The 24,456-nt window shown below is 40.6% G+C and overlaps 3 protein-coding genes across 4 annotated transcripts in view; all 3 read right to left on the reverse strand.

Moving 5' to 3' along the window:
• Positions 1 to 3,726: 3,726 nt before the first annotated feature.
• The window catches only part of LOC136441410 (zinc finger protein 436-like), a 410,847-nt gene continuing 390,117 nt past the window's right edge, over positions 3,727 to 24,456 (reverse strand). Inside the window, exons 1-2 of one of the 2 annotated variants that reach the window (XM_066437691.1) lie at positions 5,732 to 5,815; positions 3,727 to 5,247 (exon numbers count right to left, since the gene is read on the reverse strand). In XM_066437691.1, the coding sequence (XP_066293788.1) occupies positions 4,437 to 5,234 (798 nt within the window). In that variant the 5' untranslated portion in view covers positions 5,235 to 5,247; positions 5,732 to 5,815 and the 3' untranslated portion in view covers positions 3,727 to 4,436. Of the gene's footprint in view, positions 5,248 to 5,731; positions 5,816 to 24,456 lie in introns of those variants that run through there. The other variant, XM_066437692.1, reaches the window with a different exon arrangement.
• Positions 7,280 to 10,272, reverse strand: LOC136441408 (zinc finger protein 22-like). The gene is made up of 5 exons (XM_066437689.1): positions 10,123 to 10,272; positions 9,579 to 9,933; positions 9,301 to 9,448; positions 8,666 to 8,797; positions 7,280 to 8,514 (listed from the first exon to the last, which is right to left on the reverse strand). Exons 1-5 carry the CDS (start codon positions 10,220 to 10,222, stop codon positions 8,221 to 8,223), a joined length of 1,029 nt encoding a protein of 342 aa, XP_066293786.1. The 5' UTR covers positions 10,223 to 10,272; the 3' UTR covers positions 7,280 to 8,220.
• LOC136441987 (zinc finger protein 208-like) lies at positions 11,904 to 21,645 on the reverse strand. The gene is made up of 7 exons (XM_066438566.1): positions 21,576 to 21,645; positions 20,200 to 21,139; positions 19,870 to 20,156; positions 17,306 to 17,473; positions 16,123 to 16,983; positions 13,554 to 13,688; positions 11,904 to 13,117 (listed from the first exon to the last, which is right to left on the reverse strand). Exons 2-7 carry the CDS (start codon positions 21,124 to 21,126, stop codon positions 12,253 to 12,255), a joined length of 3,243 nt encoding a protein of 1,080 aa, XP_066294663.1. The 5' UTR covers positions 21,127 to 21,139; positions 21,576 to 21,645; the 3' UTR covers positions 11,904 to 12,252.

Here is a 24,456-nt window from a genome sequence, read left to right on the forward strand (position 1 = left end):
GGACCCTCACATTAGAGATCAGGACCTCGGGGAGGAACTATGGGAGAAGTACCAAGAAAAAAGAAACCTAGCGAAGAAAGTTATTAGGGATAATATAATGGCCATGAAGAAGCAGAAACTGATGGAATGTAATAAGAGAGGGGGGAAAGCCACTAGGGAATTCTGGAACATGCTTAGGCCCAAGGTTAGAAAAGGGAGACCCAGCACTCTGTGGTCAACCAACACAGACAGCAAGCATCTAATTTCTGGGAAAGAGAATCTTAAGACTAATATTAAGCAATACTGGAAAAACCTTGGAAAAATGGAAAAAGCTTTACATGGCAGTGAGGAAGACACATTCACCACTATAGTGAAACTATGCATTCCACCTATCCGTTCGGGAGATTTAACGTGTAAAACAAGTGCTCATATAAACGAGTTTTCCTTTACAATAGACTCAGTTGAAGCAGCAATCAAATCTACGCAAAACAACAAAGCCCCAGGAGATGACCAGATTGTAAATGAATTTTTGAAAGAGGGAGGATACGAAATGCTAAAATCAGTCACTACTCTCTTTCAACACTGTTACAGCAAGGGCGAGATTCCGTCAGACTGGCACAAAGGTATAATAGTTCCAATACATAAAAGTGGAGATGTGAAAGATCTTAACAATTACAGAGGCATAACTCTTACATCATGTGTTTGCAAAATCTTCAACAAGGTAATTGAATCACAATTGTCCGACTTCCTGGAAAAGAATAACATCCTAGGGGAAATACAAGGGGCCTTCAGGAAAGACAGACGGCCAGAGGATCACATCTTTAGCTTAAAGGGACTAAACGCGATCCGCAAATCTTATGGTAAACCCACTTACATGGCTTTCTTGGACCTCTCCAAGGCCTTTGATCTAGTTTGGCGTGATGGACTAAAATTCGTACTAGCACAAAATGGGATCAGTGGAAAGGCGTGGAATATTATAGATAAGATTTATGAGAAAGTAGAAAACAAAGTTAAGTTCGACGACCTAGAGACAGACTACTTTGATTCAGATATTGGTGTTAAGCAAGGCTGTGTCCTGTCCCCTATTCTGTTCTGCCTTTACATGAACGAACTAGCGAAATCCTTAAAACTTCACGGCCTTGGTATTCAATTTAACAGAGACACTTTAGTAAGTGGACTCTTCTTTGCTGATGATGTCGTACTTTTAGCTGAAAATGAACAGATGCTTAAACACATGTTACACATTACAGCCGACTTCGGAGTGAGACTCAAGCTTAAGTTTAATGAGAAGAAATCAAAAGTCCTTATAGTAGGGAAGAAACTGGATCCGTCTAGGAAGTGGAAGATGGGGGACCTCAGCCTAGAAGAGTGTGAAAGCTATATAAGTACCTAGGAATACATATATCTCGAAACTTAAATGACAGTATACACATAAGTGAGACCCTTAAGAAGGCTAATAGAACCACAGCAGCATGCAAGTCTACAATAATAGGCCACAACAGTTTTAACCGCTTTACTTATGGTGACACACTATGGAACAGTATCATTGTACCAAGCATAAACTATGGTAGCAGTATCTGGGCACCCTCGTCAATTAAGGACAGGACCCACCTTGAAAGTTTACAATACCAATTTGGCAAATTCCTGTTTAAAGCCCCGAATGGTACAAGTAAAGCTAATGTGTTAGGTGAACTTGGATGGGAATCTATAACAAGCTTACAGGACAAACTTAGACTAAAATACTATGACCGACTCGTAAAAATGGAAGACCAGAGATGGCCAAAACTAGTACTTCTTCAAATTTTTGATATGATGAAGAAAGGGAAAACTATACAATGGTACTGGGTTAAGCACATGAAAAATCTTCTCACATCTATAGGACTGGACCACATATGGTGTAACCACTCACCTATCAACAAACACTGGGTTAACTCAGCACTAAGAATACATACCGCCCAACAGAAAGACACCTTTTTAAACACCATGGCCTCTAGTAAACAGACTGTGATCAGTAACAAGCATGAGCCCAGATTTGAAGACTATCTAAAAGACTCCACAAACACAGATGGAAGTATATCAAAATTCAAAGCCAGAGCAGAAGTTTTAGAATTAGAAGGTAGAAAACTATCGTGGAAAAAATACAAAGGAAATGGAAAATGTACCAACTGCAACCTGGAAGAGGAAGAATCAGTACATCATTTCCTATTCATATGTCCTAAATATACCAGAGAAAGAGTCTCCCTATTCACCAGCCTTGAAACAGAACTCACACAGGCAGGGGGAGTTCTTCTATGGGAAGCATTTACATCTAGTAACACTGAAATGAAAAAACATCTACTCTTAGGATACAAGGGTCCATGGGATACAATCATTGATGTACTTGCTAAGAGGTACATCCACAACGCATGGCTTACAAGGAGCTGCAACACCACAAGTTAATGTTAAGGCCAACTGTGTTCCATCTCCACATCACTAAATGTACAGTTTTAATTAAGTTCAGTTTTATGCAACCTTACATCTATGTAACTACTCTATCCACTCCATGTGATCTCTACTATTATTTTCAAATTGATTGTCTAAAAACCAGCTATGTTGCTTATGTAGACCATTTGTCACCCAGCCTACTTTTTGTTATGCCTATTATAGTTACACGACTACTATGGTTTATCATTGTTAAATCTCACTACTCTCTGTTAATTGTTATCAGTTACTATGTAACATCATATCCTCAAACCACAGCTACATGTAAACCTAGCCCGTTATAGCTCTTCGCACTAACTGTTTACACCCAGATTACTGCCAAGACTCCACTGTTATTATTTATATTATTTTCACCTGCCCCGCCCCCCCCCCCCTACCACTATGGTTAAATAAGTAATCCACCTGCCACCCAGCTGGCACTGTTTATCATACTCCCCTCGAGTTGTGTATTGTTATTCATATCAATTTCGTTTGTTTTTAGTATATAAATTTCGTTTGTTTTTAGTATATAAATTCCATTGTTTCCTGCCTCAGCTAGGTATTGAAATGTTAGTTAAGGTTTACCATTTATCTGCTATCATTTTATCTATATTTTATTTTTACTGCTATAATATTACTTCTATGAACTTCTTTGGCTCCCATGCACCAGCTAATACTGTTACTTTATTTTTACTCTTCGATACTCTCGACTAGATTTTGTATATTGGTTAACTATGATATCTCAATCTGCGTTAAGTATGTACTTTTAGCACTCGGCGCTGCCGATGTGCCACCGCTTCAAAGGTGAATAAAGTTCAAAGTTCAAAGTTCAAAGACAAAAAAAAAATGGTGGAATATAGCTGGAAAGCTTAACCTCATTAACATATCTATTCAGAGTTTTGGTATAAAACCTTGTGTTCTCAGTCCTATCGTTAGTCACTGACGAAAAACAGTGGATGCTGTCTGAAACGTCTGACTGTTTCAAAATTTTATCCAGTTGCTTGAGTAATTATTTTTGGCATAGCTGGAAAGGTTTAAATTTGTTTACGTTTTAGTTTCTCGTGTTTGTCTAATCACGCGTTATTACGGTGTGTTTGTCTTCTGTTTCTCAAAGATTCCGAACCTCAAAACTACGTTTATGTAATGTTCTGGATTCTTCTAAACGTGCTTTTACATCGCGGAGCATATTCTCAAATCTACCATAATGATTGTTAAAGGGGCGCAGCATAAGAAAGCAAGTCTTAAAGAAAACATTATTCAGAAAAAAGTATGAAAGACAAAAACAGATCAAATGTCGTGATTTATTGACAAACTGAAATGCTCAAAACTGACAAAATCTCTAGCATGTTATGTTAGTGCTGTTAACTAATTAAGAATATGCAAGAACACCAAAAGTATTTTCTAGTGCACATATTTGCTATAATACTAATGAACTGGTAGCATAGTTAGAAGAAGGGGCAATTTCGCAAATAGCAATAGTTAACGATAAGTTAAAAGATGACATTGAAACTTAAGTAACTTAATGTAAACAAGACCCGGTTGTACTATAATATGCAAACGGTAATGACCTAGCATATTATTCGCAGCGACAACTCTGGTAACAAGAACAGAAAAGAAGTTCACTTAGACAACGTTCAGACAAATTACGCCACCGCTCTTACCCCAAACGAACGGTGTCTTGTTACATTGTATGTAGCTACCTGTCATTTTCCCCCAAATATTCTACATTCCTTTGTCACATTTAATACTAGTTACAACCAACAAAGTATGAATCATGCAAGTATATGTTGTAATCAAGTCACCCCTTAGGTTTTACTCTGATATAGTCTTGTGTATTCCTATGTGAAAAACAGTACACCGGACGTCACATTGGTAGAATAGTTAAATCAACATTAGGTAACTGGCATTGAAAAAAACCAAGATTAACTTGTCTATATCAAGCTATTTGGTGCAATCTTTACACAATAGATTAAAATGGCAAAAGATTTTTATCCATTTTAGAGTCTCTCACAAGTGTGAGTCAGCATGTGCCTCTTCAGACCAGACAGCTTACTGAACTGCATGCTGCACCGCTCACAGCTATACGGTTTTTCACCAGTGTGGATTCTAATGTGAACTTTCAGAGAATAGAGATCACTGAACTTCTTGCTGCACGCCTCACACTTGTACGGTTTTTCACCAGTGTGAGTCCGCATGTGTCTTTTGAGATTTGACAATGCAATGAACTGCTTGCCACACTCTCCACACCCGTAGGGTCTTTCCCCTGTGTGCGTCCGCATGTGCGCTGTCAGAGGACCCTGCAGACTGAACTGCATGCTGCACTCTTTACACTTGAACGGTTTCTCGCCCGTGTGAGTTTTTATATGCGCCTTCAGAATACCGAGTCTAGAAAATCGCCTGCTACACACCTCACACCGGTATGGCCTCTCACCAGTGTGAGTCCGTAAGTGTAACATTAGCTTGCCATGTTGACGGAACTTTCGATTGCACTCTACGCATTGGTAAGGCTTCTCACCTGTGTGAGTTCGGATGTGTTCCTTTAGAGTAACCAGCTCACTAAACTGCCTGTTGCACACTTTACACACATGCGGTTTCTCACCAGTGTGAATCTTCATATGCCTCTTCAGATTGCCCGACCTATTGAAGTGCCTATTACACTCCTCACATGTGTATTGTTTCTCTACTTTGTGCTTGTCACAGTTTTCACTCTCGTCTACTCCGTACTGTTGATCCATGTGTGTCGAACCTTCTCCAGACGTGTCCGACTTCTCTTCTTCTTTGGCTCTGCTTTCCATGATGAGCGAATAGCTGTAAAAAAAATATCTCATTTCAATTATTTCTTTTGATCAAATATTGGATTCGATGACCGAAACTTGTGCATAGAACATATCACAGAGAAACCTTGCATTAAAAAAAAAGTAAAAGCGCGGTATGTAACATGACTTGAAAGTGAGAATTTGTCTGTGAACGATTTTTTCTTCCCTTACCAGACAATCTGATTTAATTTGGCCCGAATAAAGGTAACACAAAGCTAAAAAAAATGGAGAAAGGACTGCTAAAAGGACAAATGTTTTCAAAATGTTTATATTCCAAAATCTTTCCAGCATCAACTGCAACCTGGATGACATAACCCGATATACATTTAGTGGCTACAAATAAAGCATAGGGTTGTGACTCACTCTGGACGGTGATTACCTCAGATTTCGGTTAAATTCTAGTCTGTAGGGTTGCATGCCTCATATGGCGATGGTATAAATAAGTACCGGTAAATGTAGTCAAAGACAGTACTTACCGAAATACAACACTGCAACGGACTGCACGGTGTTTTCACGACGACACAGATCCTCACGGACCCAGGATCGGAACTGACAGAGACAGAGCAGTTAATGACGGTGGATAAAACCGGCTCGACGGGATATGTTAATCATGAAACAAAGGGTAGTATAATGACAGATGCACTGATTTGCATGAGTTCAGATCAGACTACATTAAAAAGAAGTAGAAAATACCACGAAGTTCTTATGGCTATAGCTCAGCTTCTTTCTATGCTGTCGTATTACGTAGACTCAATTTCTAGATATGAATACTAGTAGTCTTACCAATATATGGATATTTTTGTTGTATCGATTGAGCAATGGATCGTCTTCAAAAGCGGATTAGATGTAGAGAAATGATCTTTCTGTCTACGATGAAAATGGCAGGCAGGCTCAATAATGGTTCGGTTTTCCCGGTCATAAAGTCAAAAGTTAGCCATCCTGATCACCCAAGTGAAAAAAAAAAAAAACAGCCTAACAGTCAATGTACTTTGATTATGAGGGAGAGGATAATATATTGAATAGAGAACACGGAAACAGTGCGAAAAATAAGTTGACCTGTTAACGGAAATAAAAGTCCTGCATTTGTAAAATTATGCTGATTTAGAAACATTGAGACGCATGGCGTAGGCATGCATGAATAATTATCTCCATGAAAAAAGGCTTTTTCATGGAGATACTGTTTTGCGTGCGTTTGCGTGTTTGTGTGTATGTTTGTGTCACCGGATGCTTAAAGTCAACATAACTGTAGAACAATGTAGATGGGTTGTAATGATATTTGGTATGTGAGTAGGTGTCGGGGGAGAAAGGTCAAGGTCGATTTTGGGCCCCCTGGTATGTGTCACTGGAACTGCAATGTCGTATTTATCAAAATCTTTTAAGGAGAATAACTGAAGAAAGGAGCGACAGATTTTCATGTTATTTACTATTTAGGTAGCTTAGAAAGAGATGTATACAATGAACTGCAAATTGGACTCAATTATAAGTAATGAGGAAAATCTATATTTTCTGTGTTGTCCATTGCACATTGTGGCATATCTGTTAGTAGCTATTTATAGCGAAAGTGGGTCACTTCTCCTGGGCCCGACAGGTGGGGGTCATACCATTGAGGGATATAGAATGGGGGGGGGGGGGCTGGTTTAATAAAAAACAAAGTTTCATGGAGATTTCGGGTCCTAAGACCCTTGTTAGGTTTTTTATGCTAATAATTGGAAACAAATGGCGCAGCATATCTCCCTTTCTCGAACTCAGTTATCTGCTAATTACATGTGGGGCTCGTTTGCTTGTTATATGCATAATGTTGCATGTTTGGGGAATGTCAAAATGCTAAGCCATTCCACGTCTATGCTATTCCTCTAGGGCGTTTTGTAGAAGTTGTGAATCATTAATTGTGAAAAAAATACCATGCTACATGTGATGAGAAGGAGAAGAAGGAAGGACATGTGATGATGTGCATGGAGGCAAATCTAAAAACATGCTAAGGAAAATACAATTTGGCAAATAAAGATAACAATGGTAAGCAAAAGTTCATGTTTTAGTTTATTCACAATAAAAGAATGCAACACGTTGCGTCCCTTTACCTGTTGATGAAATTAAAATGATGAATGTTGACAAATCACTCGTCCATTACAGTGCAATTAGAAGGAAACGACACCTAAGAACACATTATTTCATTCATAGCTAGCTGCAATTAATTCTAAACGCGTAGGATCTAGTTTAATTACAAACAGCGATAAATAGCAAACACAAAAGTGACAACTGGAATCCAATGATTAAGATTAAAAAAATAGCTCAACTGTAAGCAATACGATCAATTCAAAGTGAAGTCACATCACAAAAAAGCTCAGTTAGCTAAGAGCTATAGTACAGGCGATGATGTCTTTACGTCAGACGAACAGTGTATAACTATTTGACTCAGTCACTATATTGCCCAAACATTCCTTATTCGATTTTTTACAGTCGCTTCTTTACACACTATTTCTTGTTTTTATTAGCAAAGTGAAGACATATCTGCAACTGTGTATCCTCTGACGATAAAGTGTACTCCAGTAACGTTATTTTAAATTTTATAATGGATTAATGTTCACTACAAATTCAAAACAGAGGTCGCAATAGCATCAAAAACATTGTTAAATGTACACTACGAATTAAAAACTGAGGTCGCAATAGTATTAAAAAAATCATTGTTAAATGTACACTACGAATTGAAAACTGCGGTCGCGATAATAAGAAAAAATTGTAAAATGTACACTACTAGGTAAAATGTGCTCCTTTCGCAAACGTAGGTCTAATCACTAAAGTATGAATCGAGCAAGTATATGTTGTAATCCGGTCACCCGTTAGCATTATTACAGTATGATTTAGCCATGCTCTTTTATTCAAAACAGTATATCTGATGTCATATTGGTAAAACAATCAAAGAGCTGGCATTTGAAACATAATCACTTCAGTGACATTCTTCATATTTTCATAGCCTCTCACCAGTGTGAGTCCGCATGCGTCTCTTCAGACTAGACAGCTCACTAAACAGCTTGTTGCACTGTTCACAGCTATACGGTTTCTCACCTGTGTGAGTTCTCATGTGGGCCTTCAGAGAACAAAGCTGACCGAACTGCTTGCTGCACGCCTCACACTTGTATGGCTTTTTCTCTGTGTGAGTCCGCGTGTGTTTCTTAAGATGTGATAGCTCTTTGAACTGCATGGTACACTCATCACACCTGTACGGTCGCAGCTTTTCCCTGCTTCGGTTAGCCATACGTATCTAAAAGCATAAAAGAAGAGAGAATTAGATTGAAGTGCCTTGACAATAATATGGAAATCTTGACTGGATAGGCAAAATGCTTACAGATTTGATATCATTGGCATAAGATCTCAAGGGGTAAAATGTTAACATAAACATAAAAAAAACTTACCAGATTTGATATTCTGGGCAGCTCCGGATTGGGTGCGGTGTCGTCGACGTTGGCCAACATTGTCTCTTGGACAATTGTATGTGCCGACTTTGAGACGTCAGCCACTGCTTTCTGGCGCACCTCTGCTTGGATCTGAAACCAAAAAATATATCAACTGTGTTTATCATTTCAAAATGGGTAACTTGTGTTTAAATGTTCACTCTAACAGTGATAGGACGGTGACTCGGATATGACGTTAAATGGAGGTCCCGTGTTTGGGGAGAGCCACACCGCGCGCACGTAAAAGAACCCACCACATGTTTCAAAAAATACTAGGGGCATGCTCCTGTGTGCGATGGTCCAAATCCTTTTGTCTGGAGGTGTTGATTCACTACAAATCACCCGGATGGATGTCTGGCGACCCTCCGTCTCGTATCAACCATACGCCCGGGACGGGAGAACTGGCGCATCCCCGCCTTGTACTAGATGAGAGCTAACGAAAGGGTATGTCACCTCGTAAGGGGCGGTATAACCCCGTCGCAGCGAAAGCATGTCGACTGATGATGATGATGATGATAATGATGATGATGATGATGATCGAACAGTGAATTATCTGTTTAATACGAATTGTTTTTCAAAACAATTACATTTTGTACCTTGATATTCCTCTCGTAATTGACCACCGGCGGGTGATCGTGGTTGTTGTCTCCCCGTTTGTAGCCACCATCCCTCTCGATTACTGAGGCTGGACACCTTTCACCAGTCGGCCGTTTCTGACACTCCCAGTATCTCACATTTGTTCTCCTGTAAAACAAATACAAGCAATGTTTAGTTACTAGTCAGGGGCTACAAATGCAGGTTACTAGTCAGGGAGCTCAAAAGTACACAAATACAAGATCATGATGATGAAGTTCGGTAGCAGAAAGTAACTTACTTCCTCTTGACCGTGTAGGCGAAGCCTAAGCTGTCCGTCAGCAGATCCCCTTCTCTCTTCGTTCCCTTTGCGATGAACGTGAAGGTCACCTCCCGCTCTGATCCAACAGGAAGGTCCTCCTTCGCGCTCAAATCGTCGATGGAATCCTTCAGGACGACACGAGGCGTCGGGATTGGACTCTGAAAAGTCTCGGACAGTTCTGTCACCTCGTCATTTGTCCCATTTTCCGTCACCTGGGTCTTCTCCCCAGTAGGGTGAGGGGCGTCCTCTTCTGTCTGCTGGCACCGGCTGCAGAGCAACTCTGCAAGGCTGACCTCATCGTTGCAAAGGCGTCTGTAGAAATCTTTCAATATTCCTGCGATTCAAGCAACATTATAGTGTAAATACAAACTACGGTACCCATGTATAAAGCAAAGTATAGATTCTTATGTACAAGTACTGTTTCAGAGGTTCAACCACTAGATGTCCATGTACATGTACTCTTTTCAGAGGTTTAAAGTATGATTTACCTCATGATGTATGCATAGGAGTTATCATAACTTACCGGTATCACATGTCCTGTGCTGCCACCCGTCACATCTGTCACATTGCAGAGCCTGCTTTCGTGTCGTCACAGTTCTTTCGCAAACAACGTATGACGCCATGGCTGTATCGAATGGATGATTCCCCCTGGAACTGTCTTTTTAAAGGCCGAGGAAAGTTGTCTTCCACACGCTAGAGTTCCAAAAGTCATTGTCTTTAAACAACCAAAGAACGCGACAAGGGATCTTTCACGAATGCAACGGGTTGTCTGACCTGTGACGCGCTTCTTTACGAATTTAAACAGTTCACGTTGTCTGATCTGTCACTTCGAAAATCAAAGCGCGTTCTCTTTGTAGAAGCGTGTATTCATGGTGTATTGTATATCAACATTTCAGTGACATCTTTTTATGTGTTAATGATGTGTTGATGTGTTGATGTGCTGAACACAATTCACAGACAGTAACCTTCTTAGTCTGATTTGCATAGCGAGATATCAGACAACATGTACATGTGGGCATATGTGGGCATTAAACAAAGCAGACTTCTTCGATGATTCTTTCCATATGCTATAGAAGTACAATAATATTATGTGTATAGTTTTATTTTGTATCTAACATGCTGAGTTCGATTGCGATATTAGTTTGGTCAGCATGAATTCGCGCCTATTCATACTGTTACTGGGGAGACGCAACAGTAAGTTGCAAAAACCATGGAGGATCATAGAGTAACTTTTTGGGGGGGTGAAAACTGGGCAATCTGAGCAGGCTCTGTAATCGTTACATGGGTTGAAATAAATGGTCGGAATAAGTGTGATGACAGTTGACATAACAGATTTTCATCCTCAATGTAAGACTTTGTGGTCTGATGTTTTATTCCTGAGATTATGACACCTTCTTTTTCTTCACTTTCCCATACATGCATTACTGGCATATATTGTAACTTTGGTGTCTCCCCTACTGCCAGCGGCTGCAGTATAGTCATCTACATTCGGCACCTCATAGAAGGGGGCAAATTGAAGCTCATGTTCACACAATTTTGTACTTTTACCCTGAAGTTAAACATATTCAAGTCCATGTAGCCTAGAATCCAAACCTATAACAGACTCGGGAGCTATAGTAGGTTTTGATTCTAGGCTAAAGTCCGACGATAATATAGTCTGTAACCCTCAATCACGGATTAGTACTTCCGGTGGTGAAAGGTCAAGGGTGAAATTTATGATTACCCCAGTCCGAATTCACCGATTTCACACTTCCCAAGATGCCCCAGTGGGGTGTCGTAAACTTCATTTTGCGGTAATTCTTCTTAGCGCGAACCAACAGAAAAAAAGTAGGAGGGCGGTAGCGTTGCAGGAAAGTACGTTTTTTTGTGTTGATTCTCATCAAACATGTCATAATTTACATGTTTTATATACTGGGGAGATAATACAGAACAATTTTTAAAGGTTTTACCAGTGTTTGTTTCCCCTTCCCACTATGACAATAATACAAATTCAACTTCTATAGACAAACACTGGTAAAACCTTTAAAAATTGTTCTGTATTATATCCCCAGTATATAAAACATGTAATTATGACATGTTTGATGAGAATCAACAGAAAAAAAACGTACCTTCCTGCAGCTTTACCGCCCTCCTACTTGGGTTTTCTGTTGGTTCGCGCTAAGAAGAATTACCGCAAAATGAGGTTTACGACAGCATCTTGGGAAGTGGGAAATCGGTGAATTGGCCGAATATAACATAAGCGGTCGTGTCGATGTTTTAGCTGTCACTTTTTATTGATGCCAAGACAAGAAAGACGACAACACATTACGTGTCTTTATTTTTATTGACCAAACTAAGATAACAGCACTCTATGAATACAAGCATTACTTAATAACACCCTGATGCATTGATTCGACAACTGATGCCAAACGCTAATGGTCATGCACGATTACAGTTGATAAAGTTACAAGTAGAACTTCAGTAAAAAGGCAAAAAAAGATAATGACGTCTTTACGTCAAACAAGTGTCAATCCTTAACTAATGCATCTTTAAGTTATGTCAGTATTTTTGTTGAAAATACCGCGTTCTTACACAACTCTTCACACAGACACTTAAAGATATTCACCAATGTGAGTTTGCGTTGGGGTACCATCATTACTTGACAGATAAAATTTTACTGAACTTTCCGTCCCTCAACAGTGTGAGTCCGCATGTGTCTCTTTAGGCCATACAGTTCAGTAAACTGCTTGCTGCACTCTTCACACCTATATGGTTTTTCACCTGTGTGCCGGGTTCTTATGTGTCTTGTCAGAGAAGGAAGTTCACTGAACTGTCTACTGCACGCCTCGCACTTGTACGGTCTTTCACCAGTGTGAGTCCGCATGTGTCTCTTTAGATTTGACAGTGCACTGAACCGCTTGCTGCACTCATCACACCTGTACGGTTTCTCCCCTGTGTGAGTCCGGATGTGTGCCTTTAGGTTAACCAGCTCAATAAACCCCTTGTTACATTCCTCACACAAGTACGGTTTCTCACCAGTGTGAGTCAGCATGTGTCTCTTTAGATTTGACATTGCACTGAACTGCTTGCTGCACTCTTCACACATGTGCGTTTTTCCACCAGTGTGAGTCCGCATATGTCTCTTTAGGCTAGACAGCACAACAAACTGCATACTGCACTCCTCATAACTATACGGTTTCTCACCAGTGTGAGTTCTTATGTGTCTTGTCAGAGAAGCAAGTTCACTGAACTGCCGACTGCACGCCTCGCACTTGTAAGGTTTCTCGCCAGTGTGAGTCCGCATGTGTCTCTTCCGATTTGACGGGTCACTGAACTGCATGCTGCATTCATCACATCTGTACGGTTTCTCACCTGTGTGAGTCAGCATGTGTGTCTGTAGGCGACTCTGGTAGCGAAATCCCCTGCGACACTCACCACACTTGTGGGTAGAGGGAGAATCCCGTTCACGCCCATTCCCTCCCTTCTCTTGTTTCAGATGAGATACAGCCTTGGCAGCCATGTTGGTCAAACTCAAGATCCTGTAGGAACAATGCAGCAATATTAATACAAAATCCTAGAATAAACCCTATAGAAATAGTTTTAGGCTAAAAAAACAACTTAGTGTTCAACATTGGCACATAAAGCTATAAACTTAGTTTTGATCAGTCTAGCGTAGCCAAACTTCGTTTCTAAATGTCTTACTTATTTCTTCCCAGAGAGATGTCCTCAGATATAACTTTTTATTGTATCCATTATGTCTAGTTCGATATCCCAGCATCATCCAATGCTTTATCTTGAACTGAATGATATACTTGTAATATTAAATTTGACTAATGCTAGTTACGACGCCTTGCATCGCCCTAGCTAGCTGTGCAGTGTTAACATTTATATTAGTTAAATTCTAGTCTATAGGATTACAGTCTACATATAATCAAGGAGCAAAATGAAGGTGATACAGTCATGGACAGTACTTACCGAGATACAACACCCCAACGGACTCCACAATGTTCCACGGCGACACGATCTACACGGCTACTGACAGAAACAGACTGGTCAATGACGGCTTTATAAAGTGACTGAGTGGGTGGATAAAACCGGTTCTGCAGGATTTACTTGATTATGATGCAAAGAAATTAGAATGTTAGCGGGCGCTGATTTGCATATAAGGGGAGATCAGACAACTTACAAAGAATAACTTGGCAAATACTCTTCTTCATATGGGCATAAAACAAATGATCTTTCAGTCGTATTAGCATCAACCAGTCAATCATCAATAATGTTCTTATCAGTGTGTTTGTGTTGTTGTTGGATCGGTAAAGCGTTACCTCGTCTTCAAAAGGGTCGAAGATAGATTAGAGTAATTATTTTCCCGGTGCCGGTAAAAATGCCGGGTACGCCCAATCATGGGTTTTTACTTCCGGTGGTGAAAGGTCAAGGCTCACATACCTGGTTATTCAAGGGAAACCAAAAATGGCCGAATAGAGCATAAGAAATATAAACATTGCCTTAATCCTTTTGGTGAAATTCACAGTTGTATCCTATCTTATTTCTGTATAAGCACGTCATCCTGCGTGTTTTTCTTGTTTAGTATCATGTTGCATGTGCCGACATGCACAGGAGAACATCAGACAATATAGTATTTTCACGTCATCTCGCTATGTTGGATTGTAGCGTATAGTACGTACACGTCTGTAAACCACACAAGGGTGCTGCTGCCTGATCCAATTCGCTGGGAACTCAAATTATAATTATTATGACTTGAACGAAAAGCCTGACTTAAGGAAATGAGGACAAAGCGGCTAATAACGATTGTTAGAAAAAAGATGTAAGGTTTTCGGGACGAGCCTGGTCTCCGCTACATTGGTCCGAGTGAATCAGGTACAAAGTTACGTAGAGTCGGTCTCGACAAAATTCAGTCAGGAACAGCAAGTCACCGGCCCAGAAGTTATACGCGGTGGTAATAGCTTGTAGCAGCAGTTTCGTTCTCGTCTACGAACAAAGCCGCGAAATATGACCTTCTTCCTCGCAGTGCAGTTTAATTCAGGATCGTAATAACTTCTGAGGACCTGACTACAGTAGGTATCATATTGAAGCTGCGGTAAGTTGGCGGCGTCGCTGCGTCCTAAAACGGATTTTGTTACCCTTGACTTTATAATGCGAATATCATGCAAGACGTATCAGTATGACCCAAAAGAAAACAAAACTAAACACACAAAGCGTTAGAAGATGTTTTTCTTGTCGATGAAGTCCCTTGAGCGCTATGCGAAACCACTCGGTTGCAGCGATCGCGATGTCGCCAACATGCCGCAGGTCCCGTGAGATACCCGCTTAACTGTTTTCTTAAATCAGATATTGTCCGATATCCATCTTTATGTCATGCCTTGGTCTGATACGGGTGTTCCGGACCGTGTGACAACTATCCGTATCACATGAGGTTCTAGAGTTGTATCACACGGGCTTCCATAGATTATCTAGAATGCATTTCGAGCGCGCCGGTTTCGCCGCCGTCGGAAAATCGAATACCGAGGTTGGAATCAATGTTGTTACAGATTTTGTTCGAGGACACAAAACTCCCTCAACTTCTGACGCATTCCGAATTTTAAAATGTGTCTTCTCTCGGGTGGGTGTGACATAAATAAAATACAACACGGTGTATTCCGCATCGATCTCGGTCCCAGCCCTCCCGCGGATCGGATCGCCCCTGTGGCCTATCCTACCCGCGGTCGGGCTGGTACCTCGGGTGATACGGAATTTTCCGTGTTGTATTCTATACTTATGTTGTCCAATCTCTCCCTGCCCCTATGTCTAAAGGGTGCTTCAAAGTTTTATCCCATATATTTTCGAATCGTGCCTTTGACCAAATTAGGCCAATACACGCAAATCGCCCTACCTGTAGGCCTGAATATGCAAAGTAAAAAAGTAATTGAGAAAAAGAGGACTTCTTAGAAAAGAAAGGATAAAACACAACAGAACATTACGTGTCTTGATTTATTGGCGAAACAGAAGCAGCCTATTAACAATGCATAATAATAACAACAATACATATACTTGAACATGTTGAAATATGTATTCTATAAACCTAAATCACGGATTAGTATTCCCGTCAGTGAAAGATGAATTCAAAGGTTTACATTTCAGCTTACCCTGGTGCAAGGGAAGTTGGCTGAGTATAACATGAGCGGTATTGTTGGTATTAGTTTTCACTTATGGCCAAGACAAGAAAGACGACAACACATTACGCGTCTTACTTTATTTATTGATCAAACTAAGATGTGGAAGTTGACAAATATCTAGCAGCGCACTATGAATACCATCGATACTTACTTGTGCATTAACTGGAAAACTGATTCTAAACGTTCGAGTATACTATATTTGCAGCTAACAAATTGACAAGTAGAACTTTTTATTACTGCATTATTATCATTATGATGAAAAGAAAACAACAATAGACCAAAACAGTTAACTGAGTGTAAAAAGTAGTCGATGATATCAATACGTCAAACAGTGTTACTCTTACTAATGCATCTCTTATTCATGTCATTACTGCTTCTGTGTCTCAACAATATGAGTCCGCATGTGTCTCTTCAGACCAGACAACACAATAAACTGCTTGCTACACTCCTCACAACTATACGGTTTCTCACCGGTGTGAGTTCTAATGTGTATTCTCAGAGAAGCAAGTTCACTGTACGGTTTCTCACCAGTGTGAGTCCGCATGTGCCTCTTCAGGTTTGACACATTACTGAACCGCTTGCTGCACTCATCACACATGTACGGTTTCTCACCAGTGTGAGTCCGCATGTGGTCCCTAAGCTGACCCAGTCGACTGAACTGCATACCGCACTCCTCACATCTGTAGGGACTTTCACTCGTGTGAGTTCTCTTGTGTCTCTTCAGATCTTTAAGTTGACTGTACTGTCCATTGCACTCATCACACTTGTAAGGTTTTTCACCAGTGTGAATCCGCCTGTGTTTCTTTAGATTTGACGGGTCACTGAACTGCTTGCTGCACTCATCACACGCGTACGGTTTCTCCCCTGTGTGAGTCAGGATGTGTCTCCTTAGATTTTCCACCTGAGTAAACCCCCTGTTGCATTCCCCACACATGTACGGTTTCTCACCAGTGTGAGTCCGGATGTGTCTCTTTAGATTGCCCACACTATAGAACCGCTTGTTACACTGCTCACACATGTGCGGTTTCTTACCCGTGTGCGTCTTTAAATGCCTATTAAGGGTTCCCAGTCGACTGAACGGCTTGTTGCATTCATCACATCTGTACGGTTTCTCCACGTTGTGCTTGTCACTCCTTTCACTTTCACCAGCTTTGTACTGCTCATCAATATGTGTCGAAGATTCTCTCGAATTCTCTGACGTCTCATTTGCATACTGCTTGTTGATGTCAGCTCTGTTTTCCATGATGACAGCAAATGTATCTGTATAAAAAAGATAAGGACACGATTCAAACATAGGATGATGAAGTTTGTTTAAGGTAAAGAAATCGTAAATGCCCCCCCCCCCCCCACAAGAAAGTCCGATTTTGAATTGGGTAGAAAGTTTAAATGACAAATGTTGAAAAAGACTTAATGAATTACAAAACTGTGCCTTGGTCTGGGACTTGATTTTGGCAGTCCTTACTTGCTTTGTTTAAGTTCTAAGTTTACATAATCACAAGTTCTACGCAGTCATCGTATAAGATGCAGTTTTATATGGTTATGGACAGTACTTACCGCGAGATGAAGCACTCCAACAGACTGCACGGTATTTCCACGACGGAACAGAATATTATCTGAACTGAACAGATGCCCACGGTTTCAACGTCCATACTGACATAAACAGAGAACTTTGTGAGTTTATAGTGACTCTGTGGGTGGATAAAACCGGTTTGATGGGTTTTACTCGTCGCGAAACAAAAGGAAGTACCATGGTACATATGCTGATTTGCATAATGAGATCAGACAACATACAAATAACAACTCGACAACGCGCTCCCCCGCCAATAGCAAACCCAAGACGAACAACATTAGCTCCGAAACAATAGGAGCTAATTTATTCGATAGCATACAATCTTGTCTTAACTTACCATTCTGTTGAAAAATCTGAAATTCTACCAGATATTTCTTTAGTCACTGACGAAGGATAGCAGATGCTGTCTGAAACGTCTGATTGTTTTAGAATTACATCCAGTTTTTTTCAGTTGCTATTTTTGGCGTATCTTATTACATGGATGTCTTAATTTCCTTCATCAACGTATTAACAACTTGGCAAATGATCACATGGATTTAAAGTTTGTTCTTCCTATGTGCTACATAAGATGACCAAACTTCAACGGTTTGACAGGACATAATCGACACCAACCCTATCCAGACTGGTGGGAGGGGGGGGGGGGGCAAAAGTGCCCGCGCCAACTTTGAGATCGTATTTCTGCCAAACCATGTATGCTAGGACAACCAAACTTGGTAACTTTACCTAACATTTTGTTGGCAACAATTTATGATAATGGTTTAAGTTTATCATTTTTTCATGTTGCCATGGCAACGGGTTTTTGACAGGCATTTGACTTAATACAAAAACGATGATATTTCTCAGGTTTTCCTTCGCAAATACAATAGTTTTCCTACATGTATAACATCATATGTAATAAGATGTAACTTTCATGATTTAATATTCATAAATTATGCTAATTTGATGACGTATCAGTCAAAATCCAAGATTGGGGACTCTATCACTATTTAGGGTATCAGCAGGCTTTTTCGCATTTGAAATCGTCAATACTTGACATTTTCTGCAGATCTGTAACATTAAGATTAATGTTTCTAGTCTATTTTCCCAAGAGATCGCTAACAACACATGATGTCATTCTATGACGTCATTTTGACGTCAACGTACTAACGTCGTATGCCTTCGCATACCTTAAAATGAATAATACAAACTGTTTTGTTTAAAACCTTTAGATATTACGGGAATTCCCTATTTAGCCCATAAAATCACATCGATGACGTCATAATTACGTCATATTACGTCAAAATTTCACCAAATATACAGGACTTATAAATATTGACGTGAATATCACCCCCTGCAAATTTGGTGATGATACATCATACCGTTCGGAAATCATGAGGGGGGGGGGTATAGGGTTAACCATAGCGGGGTATATAAAAGCCTGTTTGAGGGGGAGGGGGAGCACATGGAAAATTTCTCAGTGCAGTAGATGCAACTTCTCTTGGCATTAGTGAAGTTGCTTGCGAGTCAATAATCAGACTAAGTAAAGATCTAACCAGTGTATTCTTGGTATTGTTGTTGGGTAGATTAACTTTTAATCGTCCTCAAAATCGTCTTAGATGTAGGCAAATCATGTTGCTGTCGCTGGTGAAAATGGCGGACAATCTCAATTACGAGTCATAACTTCCTGTGGTATCAGGTCAAAGGTTACGTACCTGTGACTCCATTGGGACAGATCAATGGCAAACATCATTGAGGTTTTGGTCTGAGGCGTTGGTGTAATCTACCGTACCGAGAAAGCCACAGACAAGGCGAAACTAGTCTGGGATCATCCCAGACTAGTTTCGCCTTGTCTGTGGCTTTCAGTGGGATGTGGGCTTAAATAAAGTTCTAAACGGGAACATGTGGCTACATCATCTTTTCTGAAGATACGGCGTGAGTGTGTACGGTTGGCTCGGGGTTGCCCACTACTTTGCCAACAGTCACCGTCATGTCTTGTATAATTCCTTAACTTAAACATAACGAGTGCTTAAATCATCTGCTATTGTGTAAACTTGAGAGAGCAAAGCACTAAGCCACCCGGAAAACAGACAATAACATATCAAAAGTAAGGATTTATTGATGGAACAGAAAGTCTTTATAGCATGTTATGTTGGTGTTGTTAACGAATGAGAAAAAAATATGGAAGAATATCAAAATGTATTTCTGGTGCACATTCTTGCGACAACTTACTCTAAACGTTATTGATCGGAGACTAGTATACATACAGATATCTGTCAAATACAAATTGACATTTAGAATTGTAGTAACTAAACAGAGATAACCAAACTACAAATTAATGTACATTGTTACATCCAACAATCTAACTATGTTTCCTCTATAAAGGAATCGTATTCTACTATAGTAACGCCATGACAGTACACTTGTTTTCCAACTGTGCCAAGCACAGATAGAACTCATTACAAAGCAAGGCATCGTTTAAATTCCAAAACAAAACAAAGAAAGATATTTCCTGCAACCTGGAAACAGATCACCATTGAACTGGCATTTTATTATTCTTTAGTGAGCTCGCATGTGGGCTCTCAGATTACTTGACTGACGAAAGCATTTGTTGCATTTTTCACACATGTACGGTCTCTCACCAGTGTGGGTCCGCATGTGTTCCCGCAGATTTTCCAGTCGTCTAGATCTGAACTGTCCACTACACTCCTCACATCTGTAAGGTCTCTCATCCGTGTGGGTTTGCATGTGTTCCTTCAGATAAGACAAGTCACTAAACTGCTTGTATGGTTTTTCTCCAGTGTGAGTCCGCATGTGATTCTTCAGATGAGATGTAGTGCTAAAACGTTTGAGGCAATTGTTACGGTTTTTCACTCATTGAGTCACATCGATGTGATCCTTACTCACACATTACCATGCTTTGATCGCTGTGAGTTTGCATGTGGGAACTAAGCGTATTTGAATGACGGAAGCTTTTGTTGCATTTTTCACACCTGTACGGTCTCTCACCAGTGTGAGACCGCATGTGTACCCGAAGATTATCCAGTCGGCTAAACTTTCTGGTGCACTCCTCACATTTGTAAGGTTTCTCACCCGTGTGAGTCCGCATGTGTTTCTTCAGATCAGACAGCTGAAGGAACTGTTTGCTGCACTCTTCACACCTGTACGGCTTTTCTCCTGTGTGAGTCCGCGTGTGGACCTTAAGATGAGATGCACTAGTAAAACATTTGAGGCAACTGTTACACAAGTATGGTTTTTCACCAGTGTGAGTACGCATGTGTGCCTTTAGACTGCCCAGAATACTAAATTGCGAGCTGCACTCATCGCATCTGAACGGTTTCTCACCTGTATGAATACGAATGTGACGTTTCAGACCTGATGAATCTCTGAAGCTTTTGCCGCATTTTTCACAGATGTACGGTCTCTCCTCAGTGTGAGTCCGCATGTGTTTCTTGAGATGACCAAGCTCCCTAAACTGCTGGCTGCATTCACCACAACTATACGGTTTCTCACCAGTGTGAGTTCTAATATGTGCCTTCAAATCTTTAAGCAAAGCGAAATGCCTGCCACACTCTGCACATCGGTACGGTTTCTCACCTGTATGGGTTCGCAAGTGAGTCGTCAGAATATATCTCCTATTGAAACCTTTGCCGCATTTCTCACATATGAAAGGTTTCTCTCCGGTGTGAGTCCGCACATGTTCTTTTAGAATACTCGGGTAACGAAACCCCTTGCCACATTCACTACACTTGTGTGTCGATGTAGAATCCCGCCAATGTCCATTCTCTCCCTCCTTTCGTTTCAGATGATATACGACACTGTCTGCCATCAAACTCGAAATCCTGTGGGAATGATACATAATTCAATATTCCAGAATCGATATGGACTTTTGTATCGGTACAACCAGTTGATACCATTTTGATTGATTCGAGAACAGACTAAATATAGTTCCTGATGATGCAGACGTACAAACATGTACACATTAGAGAAGAAACATTTTAGTAAAGGCAAAACCCCATCATAGCTTCGCCCTTACTTGCACTTATTTCGATACCGATCTTCTTTATAAATTTAGCATAACGACTATATTGTTATTTTAGAAACCTGGTCTAGAAACATTGTCAAAATCTTGCCTGCCAATAACTTAACTCTATACGATGCTGCTTGACTCAATTTGGACGTTTCCCTCGGTGGTAGACTCAGTTTCAGGATTACTAAGTGCTAAATGGTCATAGTTATAGCATGATAAATACAGCAAAATAAACTCATAGTGCTTACCAAGATGCACCGACGCTCCAAAGTACTGCACGATGTTTTCACAGCGACAAGATCCTCGGCTTCAGATTCAGTACTGACAGAAACAGAGTGTTAACTGATAGTCGAAGGGCCAACGCTCTAGAACACGCTTATTTTATTAAAATGCGAAAACGACGTAACGCGCCTCTCCCGTGAAAATACCCTCAAGTAGGCTCTTCTTTAACACTCCTAGCAGAAAGTCGGTTGACTGCAGGTCCATACAATTTGGTATACTTAAAGAACAAGTATTGGTGCGCCCACCGGTGGCCAAATTATTGGTGTTAAATGAGTCACACTATAAAAAATTATCCACTGAACATTGCGTATTTTAGACTCATTTTACGCCATTTTTGATGGCTTGCAGCAGGTATGTAGCGTTCATGAATATTCTTGAAAATCTCTGTGCTGATTTCCAAAAACCTTACCTTTCATTTGATATATAGATTATTGTTTATTTGAAAACAGGGGAGCGCAGCACCCGTATAGAAAATGTTCACTTAGCTGAAAAACAGGACGCGGCGCCTCCCGCGTTCCGAACACGATTGGAACGCGTCGGCGGGGCAGAAACCACGGGGACTTGATGTTCATCTTTGTCACAGCGTCGTAAACACCAACAATTCATTAACCCTCTTATGGTTCGTATCTTGATTCTCTCAGACTTTAGCTTTCCATTGGTACGTGGTTTGATGTTGATTTAGATAGTTGAGTACACGACGTAGAATACTGAAAATGTACACTCCGTTATGAAGACGCCGCAACTAGCGCGTTCTACCTACGCGCGCGGTCGCTCTCCGTGCAATCATGGAACTTCGCGGTCAAAAGTGTAACGACGTTGTAAGCATGTTAAGTTCATGAATCGTCGTGAAAATTCGTGACCTGATTTTTAGAAACCATGGCATTTATTTCATATGTAGCTTATTGTCGACTTGAATATAAGGGAGCGCAGCACCCATATAGAAAATGTTCACTCCGTTAGCTCCTCGCACGTTCTACCCCGTGAGCATTAAGCCAATGAACCTATCCGTCGTGTTTTTATCGTTATCATAAGCATGTAGAGTTCCCGAAACCTTTCGCAAACGTGTGCCATCATTTCCAGGAACATTTCTCATTATCTTTAATTTGATCATATAGCTTATTGTAGATTTGAATGGCTGATAGCGCAGTGATGTCGGCTCCTTGTGCGTTGTACATTGGAACGCGGTCGCTCAGGTAATTTCGATAAGCCTGTTCTGTATTATACATGTAAGTTTCTCTTCCCGGTGATAACATACAATGAAACAGCCCCGCTCTCCTCTTGTTAGCGTTGTTCACACTCAAAGATATAAACAGGTGCAGGTCAACTTGAACATTTTGTTTATATATGTGAAGTCAGTTTGTGATCAACATCATACTAGTTTGTTATGGGCTTTACGTGTAAAGAGATCAACTTTGGTTTTGCTGACTGTGGAAATGATCTGCTGATTGTGAAGACACTGAGCTGTCACAAATAAAGTGCATAAAATATTCAATCATATACATGTTACCCTGTTAACCACAGACTTTATTTAGTTTGTGTAACACCAAATCCACTGTCCGAGAAAGTGACGGGCTCATCCCTGACCGATGCCAGTTGGGCGCGGGCCTTTACAACACCCCCACAAAACTCCTTTCTGCTGCACCTAGTAATTCGTGCCGTATCCGCTACAAATTTTTGCTGTACCCGGTGATTTTTGCCGTACCCACTGAAAGTTCCTGCCGTACCCGGAAATTTGTATCGTGCCCAGTCCTTTTGCGCTGTGTCCAATTGCAGGCATCGCAAGGGCATAGTGTTTAGTCACTAGAAAGTTGTGTATAAAAACCATGCACGGCAACAATGCACTGTCTCATGTACCTATCCTGACACAACTTCATGTTTTTCCCCACACAATACTAACCTGGTACCTCCTATTTTTGGACTGACACAAAATATTAGATACTTTCTGTACAACAGTTGCCTTTTCTATAAATAGGAGCGTCTAGAGTATGGTTGCTAGCATATCAGTAGAATAAGCCGCTGTTAACAAATCCCTGACGTCAGACCCAAATATTCACCAAATTATCAGGAGAAATACATGTATAATTGAGAGTTGAACCACGAAAAGGGCTCAATCTGGTCTTTATCTTCTTGATCCCACCGCCATCGCCGGCCCTGGTGTTTATTTTGCGGGTAAATGGTTAAAAAGTCAGAGGCTACCCTGGTTTCTCGTGCCCGCTACTCGTGCCAAGGGTGTTCGATCTTGTGCCGTTTTAGAAAAACCCGGAAGTAGAATCGAATATTCGATGCTTGGCCCTTCGACTATGAAAGCTTTATATTGTGATTGAGTTGGTGGATAAAACCGGTTATGCAGGTTCACCTGGTTATGAAAAAAAAAGACGTACAATGTTAGATTTACATGACAAGAGCTCAGACAACTTACACATGATTAAAAACTTGCCAACTCCTCAAAATAATTTTTGGGCACGAAAGATAGCAGATCGAGACTGCTTCGATAATTCTTTCTATGTGCTAGTAGTACAATATAATGCTATATAAATTTTGACTTTGTGTTTATACTGAGTTTGATTTAGATGCTTGTTCGGTCACCCCCTATCCTTTGTCGGCTTTAATTCGCACCTTAATACTGTTACTGCCAGCGGTTGCAGTATGGTGCCCCCACACGCTGTCATTTTCCCAAGAACTACAAATGATGCCCCCCACAGGGTGTCATGTTACATCGGACTTTAAGAGGGAATGAGCCGGCAAATCTAAGGTCATTTTTAAATATTTTTGTAAACTGTACCCTGATGTCATTATGTGAAGATCGTGTCAAGGTGAAGTTTGACTATTTTGAAAATGTATGATAAT

The sequence above is a fragment of the Branchiostoma lanceolatum genome, chromosome 9 (assembly GCF_035083965.1).
Source record: "Branchiostoma lanceolatum isolate klBraLanc5 chromosome 9, klBraLanc5.hap2, whole genome shotgun sequence".
Taxonomy (NCBI): domain Eukaryota; kingdom Metazoa; phylum Chordata; class Leptocardii; order Amphioxiformes; family Branchiostomatidae; genus Branchiostoma; species Branchiostoma lanceolatum.